The sequence below is a fragment of the Myiozetetes cayanensis genome, unplaced genomic scaffold, assembly GCF_022539395.1.
Source record: "Myiozetetes cayanensis isolate MyiCay16 unplaced genomic scaffold, myiCay2020 scf6-25, whole genome shotgun sequence".
In the NCBI taxonomy this organism is placed as follows: Eukaryota; Metazoa; Chordata; class Aves; order Passeriformes; family Tyrannidae; genus Myiozetetes; species Myiozetetes cayanensis.
The window spans coordinates 37,228,232-37,242,453 of NW_026087853.1; the positions used below are offsets into that span (position 1 = coordinate 37,228,232).

The following is a 14,222-nucleotide window of genomic DNA, read 5'->3' on the forward strand; positions in this document are numbered from 1 at the left end:
TCTACAGTCCTGCATGGCACTGGGTTTTATTTCAATGTTACTAATCAAGGTAAATCCTTAAGGGCAAGAGCACTGGGAAAGGAAGAAGGGGAAACAGTGTCTAGACTGTTACATGGAGAAAGTATCTGCACTTTTGTCCTGTCTATACTAAGCTTTTACAGGTAGATAGGTATGGAAATGTGAAGCAAAGAACCTTCAGTTTGCAGGAACTAGAATAAACTTACATTTCCCACTGAAGTTCACAGTTCACTGGCGACTTGAGCTGTTCTTCAAAGCACCTGTGAGTGGAATAGGATTTTCCATGGTGTTCCCCACAGCCTCTCCTTCTCCATCACTTCCTACAGCGTCAACATCCCTGGAAACCTTGTTTCAACACCTTCAGCCCAGCTGCCAGTGGAAAAGTCTGCTTTCCCCTCTCTTTGTAGATGGAGATTTCCCTGCAGGTGTGAGTGGTGCAGTCCCTGCAAATATAAATGCATCCTTTCAAGGGGATGAGGTCATAATAAACTTCTTGGTGCAAGAGTTGTACATCATCTGCAAGCCTGAAATGTTGAAAACAGGCTGGAGAACAAGGGAGATCCCCTCCAACTATTCAGCCAGTGATTTTCTTGTCTTTACCATTCAAAGACTTGCCGAAACCTTTGTGCCACATGAAAACACTGATCATGCTATCAATGCTGTGGGCCTCTTTCTGTAGGGAAAGAGCAATCAATACAAGAGAGAGAGCAATAAGACAACATGGGCAGGTTTTTAAAGATCCCCAAATAATCCATTTGGCATCTAATTTACATTGTCAGCTTCACCTAACTATTCAAGAGGAAGGGAGGGCTTCTTCCTCAGTGGAGGTGCTTACTTATTTCACTATAGGATGTCTAAGGATGGATACAGATAAGGACAATTACTTTCCTGAATAATGAGAGGGTCTAGGGTTTGCTCCTCCTGTGGTGTTCCAAAGCAGTAGGTAAAACTATTTCTCATTTACCCTTCTCAGTTGCTGATGAGCCATTAGCCTTTATGGTTCACTTGACTGCCAGTAAGGGAGACCTGAGGCAGGGCAGGTGGGCAGGCTAGTTTGTCTGACCTCTTTATTGCTGAGATCCATCTGTTTCCTGAGGCAGCACCAAATGGTGCCATTTTGGGTTGAACCATCAAATACTAAATTGGGAAATGTTTTCCTCTGTCACTTGTCATTCTTCCTTTTCAGTGCCTTTTCATTGCCGTGTGAAAGGTGAGACTGTCAGGGGAAAGGAGTAAGTCTGGTTAGTGACATCTGACTGAAGAATATATAGGCTCTTCTCTGCATGTTGGTGGGAAGGTAGTAGTACTTCTCAGGTGAGAGGTGAGGACTGTGTGAGCTGGAAATCCCAGCGTTTTTCCTGAAGTCTTCAGGAGCTGAGGGTGAGAGATGATACACTCTCCCTCGTTAGAACTCTGGGGCAATGGTGCAGCCTTTTTGGTTTCCATGCTCCCATGGAGACACCGAAAAATAAGGGAAGTGGACGATGGACATCAAGATGCTGGGTGTACTGGCATTGCTTACTTGGGACTCTGGATTTTTTAAATCTCCAGTCCTGGATACATTTTCTGATCTGCACAACTTTTTTTCTGTGCCTGTTCCCGCTCATAGGAAATTGCAGAACCTCTTTACCTTGTGGTGTCACTGTAGTATTGATACAGTCACCTCTGCTGGCTTCACTGGTTTAATTTGTATTAACTATCAGGTTTGTAACCACAGTGAAAGTGATTATTTTCTAAAGCAGGTGGAGAGTGGCTTCTGCTGTCTTGAAGGGAAATATTCCTCTCTAGGCTGGAACTCAAGGGAAAAGGGCTGACCTGGTTCTCTGGAAAGATGAGCTGGGGCTCTGCTGAATTATTAAGTACACACCACAGCCATCAGCTCAGAGAGAAAGAGAGGCACCAGCTTAGGTCACAGGTGCAGGATGGAGATTACTAAGAACAGAGGAGTGTAACTGGATCTGACTCGTGCCCTTGGATGCTCTGCTGCCTGGATCAGTGTCACAACAGCTTGGCACTACGACACATATGCTTGGCTTGGTTTGGTGGGCCTCTCTGGCACCACAGACAGTCACAAAAGTCCAACTCCACAGTACTGAATCCTCCTGCTCCTTTCAGTGGCATCTCACTCTTAGAGCAAGCCTGGAGGAACAGCAACCCTGGGTCACACACATGGAAAATGAAGCACAGTGTTTTAGCCTAACAACTCAAATGTGTTGGCCATGTTTAAACCCCCCTTGTTCACCAACATAAATGATACACAGATTTGCAGAGGACACAGTCACAAGCAGCTGCAGCAGGAGGTCCACTGGAGCTTATGTGTGTGCAGCTTGTGTGAAAAAACAGGTTGTCTGATTAGATGACTCTGTTGCCCAAGTATGTGTATTCACTCCAGAAGTTTTGGGCAAGGCTGTATGCCCAAGGCTATATGGAAAGATAACTAGGTTGAAAATAAGATCACATCTTCCAGCCATACCTGAGATCTCCGAGATCCTTCTGCTGTGCATGTCCAAACAAAATGGTGAATGTCTTTCTGTCCCTTTGGCCATGTGGATCTGCTGTGATCTGAGGAAAGGACAGGGTGGGGTGTAGCACTGTGAAGAGAGTCATGCAGCTGCTTCTCGTTGATGGCAGCTGGCACTTAACACCACGGGCAGGTGGCTGGTGCCCCCATAGGAGATGCTGCCTCGTTCAAGGGGACAGTATCCCTTACTCTGAATGAGGCACCCAGTCCTGTTCCTGCAGGAACTTCTACCATACACTTAAGGACTGATCTTGCTCTGTTTTTGCTTCTTCATCTTGCTTTAATCATAGATTAAAATAGTTTACTACTGGAGGAAGTCTACTTTATCAGTTAATATTTATTTCTATATTGCCACCTTGTAAATCTCATCCTCTTTCTCTGGTGTTAATGCCAGCCTCTCTGGAGTTCCTTGGGACCAAGGAAATATAGGTTGTTTTCCTGTGTTTTCCCCTGTCAAGTATGTCAGTCCTTGAACACCAAAATAGAGCACTTCAAACTGAAGACAAGAACTTGTCATCTGACAGCGTTTGTCCTTTGGTCCAAAGTTATCTTGTGAAAATCTGCCTGTGTTGGGCCATATTAACCTTTGAAATGTCAATAGTTGTAAATGCATTGTAAGATGTTCAATGGGTTTTGCAAGGTTTCAAACAGTTAAGAATCTTTGAAGAATCTGCACTCACTGAGTATGCTCTGAGCCTCTCACAACACAGATTTTTTGGTCTAAATAAGACAATTTTAGGAGTGAGATTAGAGGGAGGATATAGTCAAGTAGTGAGGAAAAATGAGTAAAGCTGCTTAAATTAAATAGCTGACAGTTGTCTTCTGAACAGAAGTTTTAGACTGTCTGAAAAGCAGAGGAGATATAATCAGTTTCAGGTATACTTTAATACTTTATTATTCACTGATATGAAAGCAAGTTTCAGAATCAGCATTTTGTGGAATTTCCTGTCAGAAAAGGCTTTTATTTTTTGCTCATGTTAAGGAAGAAAGACTGTAATGGCCCTGCTCATTTTTCTATCACCCTGTGCACACGATGTTGCTGGCTGGCTGTACCACCATCTTTCTGGGGACAGAACTGTGGCAGAGGGATTGGGTAAGGCTTCTAGAGGAGACCAGCCCCCTTGCAGACTGTCCTATGCTGTCTGGCAGCAGCTATCAGTGGGAGGAGGGTTGGTTGCTTTTCCTTTGGTTTATCTAGCTCTTGGTCTCCAAATACCTCTGGAAATACCTTGGCTGTCACGAGCAGCAGAGGCTTATTTGCTTTTGCCACATGAATCATGAGACTGGGGATCTTCGATCTGCTTCATGATGGAGGATCTCAGCCTGTTTGTCTGTTCTGTGGGGCAGCTCCCTGGGCAGGTTGCTGGAGGGCTCTGGGAACAGATGAATAAAGAGGTGTGACAGCATCTGGAGGGACCACAGGTGTCCCAGTGCCCTGGCACCTTGTAAACACAGCCAGCTTGATTTCTGTTCCTCTGAACAGAAATCTGCTCACATGTACCCTTCTAAATGGTACAGAGCAATAATGCTGCAGACCTTTAACCTGTATTCCAGTAAGAAAGAAACTGTAAATCAATCAATGATAATATATAGTCTGATAGCAGTTTATGATGCGTCATCAGGTGAACCTGTTTGCCATTAATAATACTTTTCTATGGGAAAGTGTCGATGCTATATCCTGAATCAGGTTTTCCCCTGCAGAATCATCATGTCAAATACTGTACTATTTTTCTAATAGGAGCGCAAATATTTTCTTTTATTCCAGAAGCCTCTTGCTCAGATGATCTCAAATTCAGGCCACTGGGATTTCTACAGAAACTTTTGAGAAAGCTGGAATAAACTTAGAGAATGTAGAACAATGTAAAACAAAACTGCTGAGCCCAAGTTTGGGTTGCAGTGTCATTTCCTGACATAATGCTGTAAAACAGTGGATGTAGCCACCTGACTCCAGGCCACTTCTTATGTGTGTGATGGGTCCAGTGCTTTAGCTGGACAATGTCAAATACACCATTTCCATGGGAGGTAAGCCCTGTAGCTGCAGGCAAAGTAGTTTACAGAGTTGAGCATGAACTGCAGCAGGATTCAATGCATTATGTATGGATCAGCCCTCTGGAATTGCACATGCATGTAAGTTATGCCTGTAGGAAAACAGTAATTTAAAACCTCCTTCTTCCCCGCCTCTTGGAGCTGACTTACGTTAAATATTAACAAACTTGGTTCATCAATTCCCTGGTTCACTTGGCTTCTTTTAACAACAGATGTTATTACAACAACAAGTCTGTCTGCCTCCCTGCTCCTGTCAGCACAGCCAATGGTGAAACCCAAGAATCTGCAGCTGTAACTCTGCCTGCAGAGCCTGGCTGCTGCCCCTGTCCTATAATCATCCCCAACCTTCTCCCTGAGATCACAAATGCATCCCACCTTTGGCATCTCTGAGTAGCTTGTGTTGAGAGACACTTGTTGCAGAGAGGCTTTGGTTAAAGGAGACTGAGGAAAGGTGTGAGGGAGCCCAGAGGAAGGTGAGTTACTGTTGTCAGAGGAGGAAGCAGTGAGCATGGCCAGCAACCCCAGCGCACTGCCCCGGGTAACCTTCCAGACGCCGGAGAAACCTGAGGAGGAATCATCACACAGAAAACTGGGCAAGTTGACCATAAAGTATAACCGCAAAGACCTACAGCGCTGGCTAGACCTGGAGGAATGGATCAATGCCCAGCTGCAGGAGCTGTACCAATGCCGGGTGAGTAGCTGGGGCAAATCAGCTTGTCAGGTGAATGAATCTGGAGGCCCTGTGTTCTGAGACAGAGGTTTGCTTGCTCTGCCTCACTGGAAATAGTTTGTCATCTTCATTCTTCAGTAGGTATCTCCCTGCCACCTGCTGCAGCCCTTTCTCTGACTGGTGTGTCGGCAGGCAGAGAAGTTTGCACTGATACAATCCAACTAGCTTTAAACTGCCTGGTGTTGCATCCACTGAGGGGATGTAGCTATTGCTCAGCACAAGTAGCAGAACCTAGAGAGATGTAGAAACCCAGGATGCTTCTTGTTGCTGAACTCCATGTGGTGAGTGGCTTTGCTGCAAGCAGTATTTAAGCTAGCTGGGTTAGAGTTATCAGTGTATCCCTGATCCTTTTTGACACAACAGTGAGGCTCTACCTGCTGTTTGAAAGTGACACTTTTGTTAATGCTGTATCTGTAGCCGCAGAGTCTGGACACACTACTGGAAGAAGGAGAAGGGAAAAAACCCCTGTGTACAAATGTATAGATCTTATGCCTTCTTCTTCACAAATCCCCAGAGCCATCTTCCTTGCCTGAACTTCTGTTTGCAACAGGAATAGTCCTTCCTAAATTCTTTCTGCGTACCTGAGAGTTGTCCCACTAAGAAAGATCCAAGAGTGCCTGGGTCCAGCACCTGAATGGTGCAGGTCTTTATTTCAGCTGTTGCACAGTAGATGACAGTTTTTTATTGGGTAGTGTGACATTTAAGCTCCAGCACTGGCTGCGTACACTGAATTTAACCTTGTACTATCGCTTCCATGCATATACTGTTCTTAGATGGATGGCTCTTATGCTGGGCGCTTTCATAAGTGATAGTGCTTTTCCACGCTTAAAAGTACCTTTGGAATGTGATACAGGAAAAGGTGAAAGTATTTCCTACATTGTACATCATGACCTTAAACCCATTTAAATATCTTGACTAAGAGTTCTTTACTCTGAAGGGCAATGGCCAATACAGTAAGAGAACATAGCTTTCTTGACTCAGAGCCCAGTACATCTTCAGTGGAAGCCATAGATGGGTTTAACAAATTGTGTAAAACAGCTTATTCACCTCCTGGATGGGGATGGACTAAATGAACTGCCAAGGCCTTTCTCTCCTGTTTCCTGTATTTGCACCCTATCACAGTGCTAAGCACATTGAAGGAAAATGTTGATGATTGTTTAGAGTCTTCCGCTCTGAGCATCAGCAGTTTCAAATTGCAATCAACAATGGAAGTGGATGTGTTAGCACAGCCCAGGAAAGGTGGGTTTTGTGTTATATGCCACGATGGTATAGAGAAGCTTTTGCCTGCCCAAGGTGATTTTCTCAGCCTGAGAGCCATAGAAAGAGGTCAGCTCCATAGCTGAAGAGCCAAACTTCAGGAACTGTTTCCGAGGTTGTCTTTATTATTGTTGTTGCTGTTGTTTTTTACTACTGTAATCATTATTATCATAATTTTCTGTGTGACTTTTCCTGTTTGGTATTTATTGGAATGTACCAGAGTCTCATGCCATGTTGGGAGATAAAAATAGTTCATTTCTGTTTTAATTTATGCCATAGGCAAATAACAGGCAGCAGAAAATAAATATGGAGAAAAAGGTCCTTCCTTCGGCTGCAAATGAATGGCTCCTCTGAAAATTCCCCCTTTGTGGAATTACTGCAGTTTTAAAGAGTTAAGTTTCTGGGACTTTTTTTGAGACAGACGAGAAGCACCTGATAGCACCAGTCACATGACCCAAGATGGGGCTCCCCATGTGCTACTCTTACTTGCTGAAGTCTAGATAGACCTTTACACTTGTAAAGGTGTGAGAAAAACAAATCAACTTATGTTATCACTTCTGCTTTTCTGAAAATTAAGAGCTGTTTACTGTCATCAGAGTAGCTGCCCAAAGGGAACATTTTTTTCCCTACTACAAAATGCCAGTAGGCACAAGTGTGAAACCCAGCCATGCCCTTACAGGAACAGATTGCAAATTGATTGCCTTTGCTAGCACCTCTCCAGCACAACAGATTTCCCTACTTCCTGGTGTTCAGGCCAGCCTAAGAGGTTTGCTACCAGGAACTACATAACATGATGCTGTGCCAGGTCAGAAACTATTAATAGGGTACAAAGGGGGGACATTACATAGGATCTTTTCAGATACATATATGTGTCACAGTAAGTTGCTTAAAATCACCCAGGTGTCAAGCAGGTCCTCCTGCTCTCCTCTGTGCATTGGGGCAAGATATTTAGCTAACTCTGCTATTCTGGGCTTCCTTGTGTCCACCAACTTCCATTACGTTTAGCATTTTCTGTTACTTCTTACTTTGCTGTAGCTGCCCCTTGGCAGTGCAGTGTTCCTCAGTGTCTTCTAGACATTCAAAAGCCAGCAAGGTTAGTTCAAACATCACCTCCTGATACAGGTAATATGAATGCTATGATGTTTGCTGTCATGAGGCTTTTTTTGCCACAGAACTAAGACTCGGTGATTTTCAAAATGATTCCTTGCAGATGGAATCCAGAACAGCATCCACACTAGGACCAAAAAGCCACAGGGAATTCCTAACCTGTCTCACCCTCCTGGTCTATTTAGCTTCTCAGCCAGAGACAAAGTCAAACTGGATCAACACCTGCTTTCTAAACAGTTACATGAAAACTATTACTTTTAAGAAGAAATGCTTTGGGGGCCACAGTGCAATATATCTAACTCTGGTTTATTATTTATTGTTAAGTTAGCTGCACATCAAAGTTAAACAAGGGCTTTCTACTTCCTCTCTGGCTTCATATCAGACACTGCTAAGAAAAAGTTTATTTTTTTCCTGTAAGTATTGCCCTTATTGTTTAATGTTTTACACATATACCTGTAAATGCTACTTGGCAGTCAGGTACTGTGCTGTTTACGCAATATCTTTACTCTGCTGATTATTATGCCAAAATATCACTAGTGTTGTGTTGTGAAAGATTCATTTGCAAATACGCTGGAAAACCACAGCCTGCTTTTCTTAAAAAGTTGTAGAGACTTTTGAAGCTTTACATTTTACAAATGTTTCCAACTAACACCCCGATGTAGTACAAGATTATTACTCCAGTCACCAAAACTTGGGGTTCCTCTTACATTAAAGATTATTATGTCCTACTCATGTCTGTTAGAGAAAGCTGGCAAAATATTGTTAGGTCTTTCAACAGCATAATTGTTTTTCTCTCTGCAAAAAGCCTTACTATAAATACAAAGTATGTGAATGTAATTAGCCTAAAAGCCCAAAATCTTCTTGTATTATCTGTGTCTCTCTAACACTAAGCCTGCTGGATTTGTTTGATGAACTCTTCACAGATGAGGGGTGTCGCAGGCTGTCTTAAATTGCATTGCAGTTGGATATTCTTGAAAGGGTCTTTCCATGATGGATTATGATCCCTGAGCAGTGTAGTGGGGGGAAAAGATGAAGAATGTGTACCTCAGGAGGTGTGGTTCTAGCAGACTACAAAAAAGGGCTAGAATCTGTGCCCTGTTTATAAGGCTCTTTATAAGAACCTCCTTATTTTGAGATGATTTATATCTTGACTTCAATTTTGCAGCACAGTTTTATTGCTCAGTTCTTTGAAGATGGACTCTAGAGTTCTTAGATGCTGGAAGGTTTATTAACTGTGGTGGGTGTTTTTCTTTTTAGCTAAGAGAAGAAACAGAGACAGCAGCTCCTGAACCACAAATTGATCTTGAAGATCTCCTGGAGGTCCCTAATGAAGAACAGAAATTAAAACTACAGGTCAGATAGAGAGACTTGGTGACTTTAGGTTAGGAACTTTATAGAGATAGTGGTGTGGGGGGTAGAGAATATGTATTTGCAGTGTTGTATGATGCTTCCGTGTTTTCACTTGTCAGAGGTAGTAAGATTATATACACTTTTTGTAGAGAGGGGAGAATTAGATCAACTCATAAATACTAAAATGAAGACTCCTTGTTTTTTAGGAAATCCTCCATGAGTGCTCCAGCCCTACAGAGGTGAGTGAAACACAACATACATGTAGGTATGTTAGTTATATGTTATACTGTGCTGCTAGCGTGTCATTGTTGCTGCTTGGCTGAGTAGCCAAGATATTACTGTACTGTAGATTTGTTTAATCCTAATGGGAGGCGTTTGCCACTTTATTCTGCTGTGTTACAAAACTATATGTAAATCTACATGGATGAGCTGAAGGCAGAGCATTGGAGGAAATAAGGAATTATGCTTTACAACCAAAGAAAGCTCATTCCATCTTTTGGAATTTTGAAATGATCAGGCTGAGTTGCTTTTTGGTCCTCAGTGTAGAAAAGCCATAGATAGCAATAAAGTTCACATAACAATCTTGCACACTGACAACTAAATGCATCCTTAGCTTTAACCACTCTATGGTTATGAGTTACAAGAATGTAAGATGATCCTCAGGTTGGACTGGGCAGATAACTGCTGAGCAATGGCTATGTAAGTTAGTTATACATGTGGGGCTTTTTTCCCATGTGAACTTAACAAGTACTGATCTTGAGTAAGAGTTAAAAAAATCCCACAAGCTGCCACAATGTCCAGAGGGGTGGAGACTATTACTTTGCAGTGTAGTGCATGCATCACAAAGCAACTGCCTTTGCTGCATTGCATACCTGTGCAAAATGGGGTCCCCCATCACTGCTTCAGCCACATGTACTCAGATATCCTTCCTCAGACTCCACATCTTGTCCAGCCTATGTAGCTGTACAGTGATGAATGTACAGAAAATTAGATGAATGCATGACTATCACTGAAATTAAACTGGGCTGTAGCAATCATTACAGATAGTCTCCTAGCAGGGGTTCAACAAAGCTGGCAGTACAGAAATAGTTTTCAGTGTGTGTGAATTTCAGATCTGAGGCAAGAATCCCACATTCCCTGGGTGATAACTGAAAAGAGTTTGCTCTACTGACTCATAAGCCATGAAGGTGTCTTGTGGACAGCATGGTACCTGCTGAATACAGATACTGCTATCCCACTGGCAAATCCACGTACTTTCACCCTGGTGATCTTGAATCCTCTTGAAAGATCACAGCAACCTAACTGCAGAAAGCAGACAAGAAACAAAGGGGTTTCCTCTGAAAGGACTGACTGAAAAGGAATGAATGATCCTAGGCACTTGCTTCCAGAGCAAGTTGTGGCAACCTCTGATACCCAAATGAGGAAGCTGGGCTTCCACACAGCACAAATGCTAATAAGCTGCAATATTCCACTGACCTTGCCTAATTACAAGGACATGTAGCTATGACTTTGGGTGAAGAAAGGCTGCACACTTCTTTATGGTGATGTTACTTGTCATGCAGAGGGTAAAGTTTGCACATTGCCTTCTGCTTGGAATAACCAGATGGTCCAGTTTAGTTCATAGTCCTCGGTTGTGTCAGCAAAGTAGTCAGGGTTTATCTCCATTACCTGCTCATCTATCTGCTCTGCCTCCCCTCAACCCCGGCCCAACGTTATCATTAGTCCTACGTGTGTTTTGCTCCACCTCTTCTCTGCCAGCCACTTCCTTGTAGAGCTGGCACAGCTCCAAGATGGTTTGCAATCCACAACATGGGAGCTTTACAGGTTCAACAAGAGGGACAAGCTTGCTTTGCCCTAGATTGGGAGGGCAGAAGAAGTGGGCAGGAGGTTATGGTGGCAACAGGAAGCAGTGGAACCTAACAGAGGACAACAGCATCCCGAGGTCATCTCAAGGTAGAAAAGGCAGGTATCTGGGATGAAGAGGGGCAGGTTAGGTCCTGGGGAGAAAATAAACATGGCTTTTCCAGAGGGAAACGGGAAGGGAAGTAGAGAAGCTTTTAAGACACTTTTGATCCATCAAAGGGTCTCCTTTCCTAAGCTAAAAGAAAGGTTTGCTCAATAGATGTCAAAATTCTGGCTTCTGTTCAACATAAAGGCAAATGTGGGAATGATGCAAATGCCATAATACCTTTCAGGCTGGTGAGCACTGGAATTAATATGATGTCCTTCTTTAACCAATTCTTACCGTAGGACTTCATTACGGAATTGCTTAGTCGATTGAAAGGTCTCCGGAGAGTCACCAATCCTCAGAAGAAATGACCTTGCTCACATGGAACACTCAGCTTTGGTCACAAGGAAACGTGTGCCTTCCCTACAAAAACCAGGATCGGCAATAGCACTTCTGAATATGTTTAGGACATCACCAAGTTTGTGAACTTTGTACCAGTGGTTTGAAGTCTCCACTGCTTCCAGATCTACACATAGAGCAGGAAGCTAGAGTGTACATTTTCTTGATTCTGAAAGAGAATGTTAGTCTGGGGAACAGGACAAGATGTCCTTCCTTTAGTTTCTTTTAGGAATTGCCATGCTGGCCGAGGAGCACTGAATACAGTTCTCAGGAGCTTGTTGAGACTTCTTTTGTTCTGTCCACTGCAAGGAAAACAAGGCATTGGTTACCACTCATTCATCAACATGGAAAATCCATCACTGTTAAGATGCACCCCATTTCAGTCTGGCTGGCACCCAACTGTGATCTCCTGCCTGTTACCACTGTACCTGACTCTACAGCATTGTACCTACTTTGTAAGTCTTATTAAGCCTCTGTTATTTATGAAGGTTGGACAGAAAATATCCAGTATGAAGGAAGGAAAATGTTCAAGTGCACCTGGTCTGCTTAAGGGGAAGTCTGTGAAACAGCTGCTAAGGCTAATGGAAGAGATTTTTTTTTCTTTTTTATGGAATTTAGGACTTTATGATTTAGAAGTGTCTTCTAAAGGAGCAAGCTCTGGGAATAATTTTTCTCATAATTTAAAAAGATGTAAAAATACTTATTTTGTATATTAAACCAGAGAAAACCAGCCGTGCACTGCTTGCTTTTGTTCTCTCTTTAGGTACTAAGAAAAAATGAAGTAAAAAATATCTGCTCCTAATTTCCCTTCAGGGAGCATCTCAGAGAGAGTCTTTTACAGACAAGGTAGGTCTCACAAATGAGCAGTGAAGTAGGACACATTGTCTTGCTGGACAAACTCTTCTGGCTACAACTAATGTTTGTCTGGAAAAATACAGAGGAAACTACATCCAGCCTCTCAGCAGGTCAGTAATTTGACACATGTGACTAGGAAATAAGGTAGCAAATGGAAGCTGATTGCTTAGGCAGAGCACTCTCACATTATGCCTGCCCCTATGCTCGTGCCTGCCACTCGAACACAAGAGTTGCTGAGTCACATCCAGAGGGGCTTCTATGTACCAGTACATTCAAGGCCAGCTTTTGAGTAGTTGTTTTGTTTGTTTGTCAGACAGGGGCAGAAGGGACCAACTCTGGAACAGGAGGGACATGCAGGTTAGCTAACAAACACAAACAAGAATTCTTGTGCTGTACCAGTAATATCTTAAACACATTAGTCTTTCCATCTTTATCCATAGCAAAGTGGTGACTATTACCTTTTGCTTCCCTCCTATTTTCCAGGTGTCAGTGAACAAGCTGTGGGCTCTGTCCTGTGAGAGGACAAAACCCAAGCTGCAGTAACAACTGTGATGTAAGGGCTTGCTTCCCTTCAATGCTGTTCTTGTAGTTGACTGGCTCCTGGAAGTTAGCAAGCCATGCAGATCATGTCTTGCTCTAAGGCTGCTCCAAGATGCTCTAAGCCTCACTCACTAGGTTGGAGAAATGGTCTTCCTTTATCAGGGCCAATATCTATGGTAGTCCTGGGAACATGCCATTTTTCACCTAGAAAGGGACTAACAGGACATGCCTGCCCTCCTGAAATCTCAGCTTTATAAGTAAAATAACAACAAAATTAAATCCAGAGCTGCAATGGTTGTAGATCTAGCACTGATCATGGATTGACACCTGCTAAGACTCAAGAGAGTCCTTGAGAAAGGAGAGCAGCACATGGACAAAAAGCTCTGAGCATGGTTAAAAACAAACTAGGATCAAACAGAAGTTCAGATGGAAGATCTAGGTGGACAGGCCATGGGCAGAGTGTCCTAAACTAGAGATGCAACTGGTTACAGCAAGTAGTACATAGGAGTCCAGATTACTTTGGCACTCTACCAAGAGGCTTTGTTTTACTCTGCTGAGCAGGAACAGCACAAAGACCTGACACATCTCTCCCCTAGCCCAAAAGAGATATTCTTCTCTTCTCTGGGCACTGTTCTATATTTCCTCAATATGGAAAAATGCAAAGAGAATTTTTCTCTATGCTTTAAGGCAGACGTTGTTAGACCCAAGGAAAAAGGAAGTTCTCAAAACACTGCTTGAGAGAAGCTGTCTTTGTGCTTACTCTGCAAGTAGCAGCAAAGGAGTAAGCTGCATCCCTACGATGTGCAGCTGGGTCTGATCCATAAGGACATCAGTACCGCGTGAGAGAACTTCAAAGGCGTACAGTGTTTGCTGGAAACAAGGCAACACGTAGCCAGGGGCAGATGATTTCTCAGCTCACTGGTGCAAAAGAAAAAGCAACATAAAGCAATCAGAGCAACTTCTTGTTTAGTTCTTAAACAGTAGTAAATCATACTTGCTTGTATTTACACGTAGGCTGTTCTCACCCTAGACCACAAGGATAGACTAAAACCAGTGTTTTAAAATTTTTTTTACAAATATCTTTCAGTTAACTTTGCTGTCTCTCAGCACCACACTAGCATAAGGCTGCAATGTTTAGTATGTACATTCTGTGCAAGAATGTTGCTTTAAAGGAACTTTGCCTTCTTGATTATACCAAGATAACTCAGAATGTATGAAAGTTCATGTAGTTTTCTAATTTGCATCCTTGTTGGGGTGGAGCCGACATTTGATAATTCACATAAAAAACATTTTGAGAGGGAAAGAAAATCTCATCCCTTATTACATGCTACAAAGACAGAAGCAAAGAAGCTGAATCTCTTTCTTGAAGATGCCAAGCTGTCTTCAGTCCTTGAATGGCTATGACTGAAGTTGATCTGCCCTGTCAGGAACTGATTGTTTACCAGTATCTT

General features: G+C 42.9%; 1 protein-coding gene across 1 annotated transcript; it reads left to right on the plus strand.

The window, feature by feature from the left end:
• Nucleotides 1-5,093: 5,093 nt before the first annotated feature.
• PPP1R14D (protein phosphatase 1 regulatory inhibitor subunit 14D) lies at nt 5,094-11,416 on the plus strand. Its single transcript, XM_050335571.1, has 4 exons — nt 5,094-5,276; nt 8,937-9,032; nt 9,236-9,268; nt 11,280-11,416. The coding sequence occupies exons 1-4, from the start codon at nt 5,094-5,096 to the stop codon at nt 11,346-11,348; spliced, it is 381 nt and encodes a 126-aa protein (XP_050191528.1). The 3' UTR covers nt 11,349-11,416.
• Nucleotides 11,417-14,222: the final 2,806 nt, after the last annotated feature.

Coding starts and splice junctions, on each gene's coding strand:
- PPP1R14D (XM_050335571.1), top strand. CDS start 5,094: ATGGCCAGCAACCCCAGCGCACTGCCCCGGGTAACCTTCCAGACGCCG. Junction 5,277..8,936: donor AGGAGCTGTACCAATGCCGG/GTGAGTAGCTGG, acceptor TTTTCTTTTTAG/CTAAGAGAAGAAACAGAGAC. Junction 9,033..9,235: donor AACAGAAATTAAAACTACAG/GTCAGATAGAGA, acceptor CTTGTTTTTTAG/GAAATCCTCCATGAGTGCTC.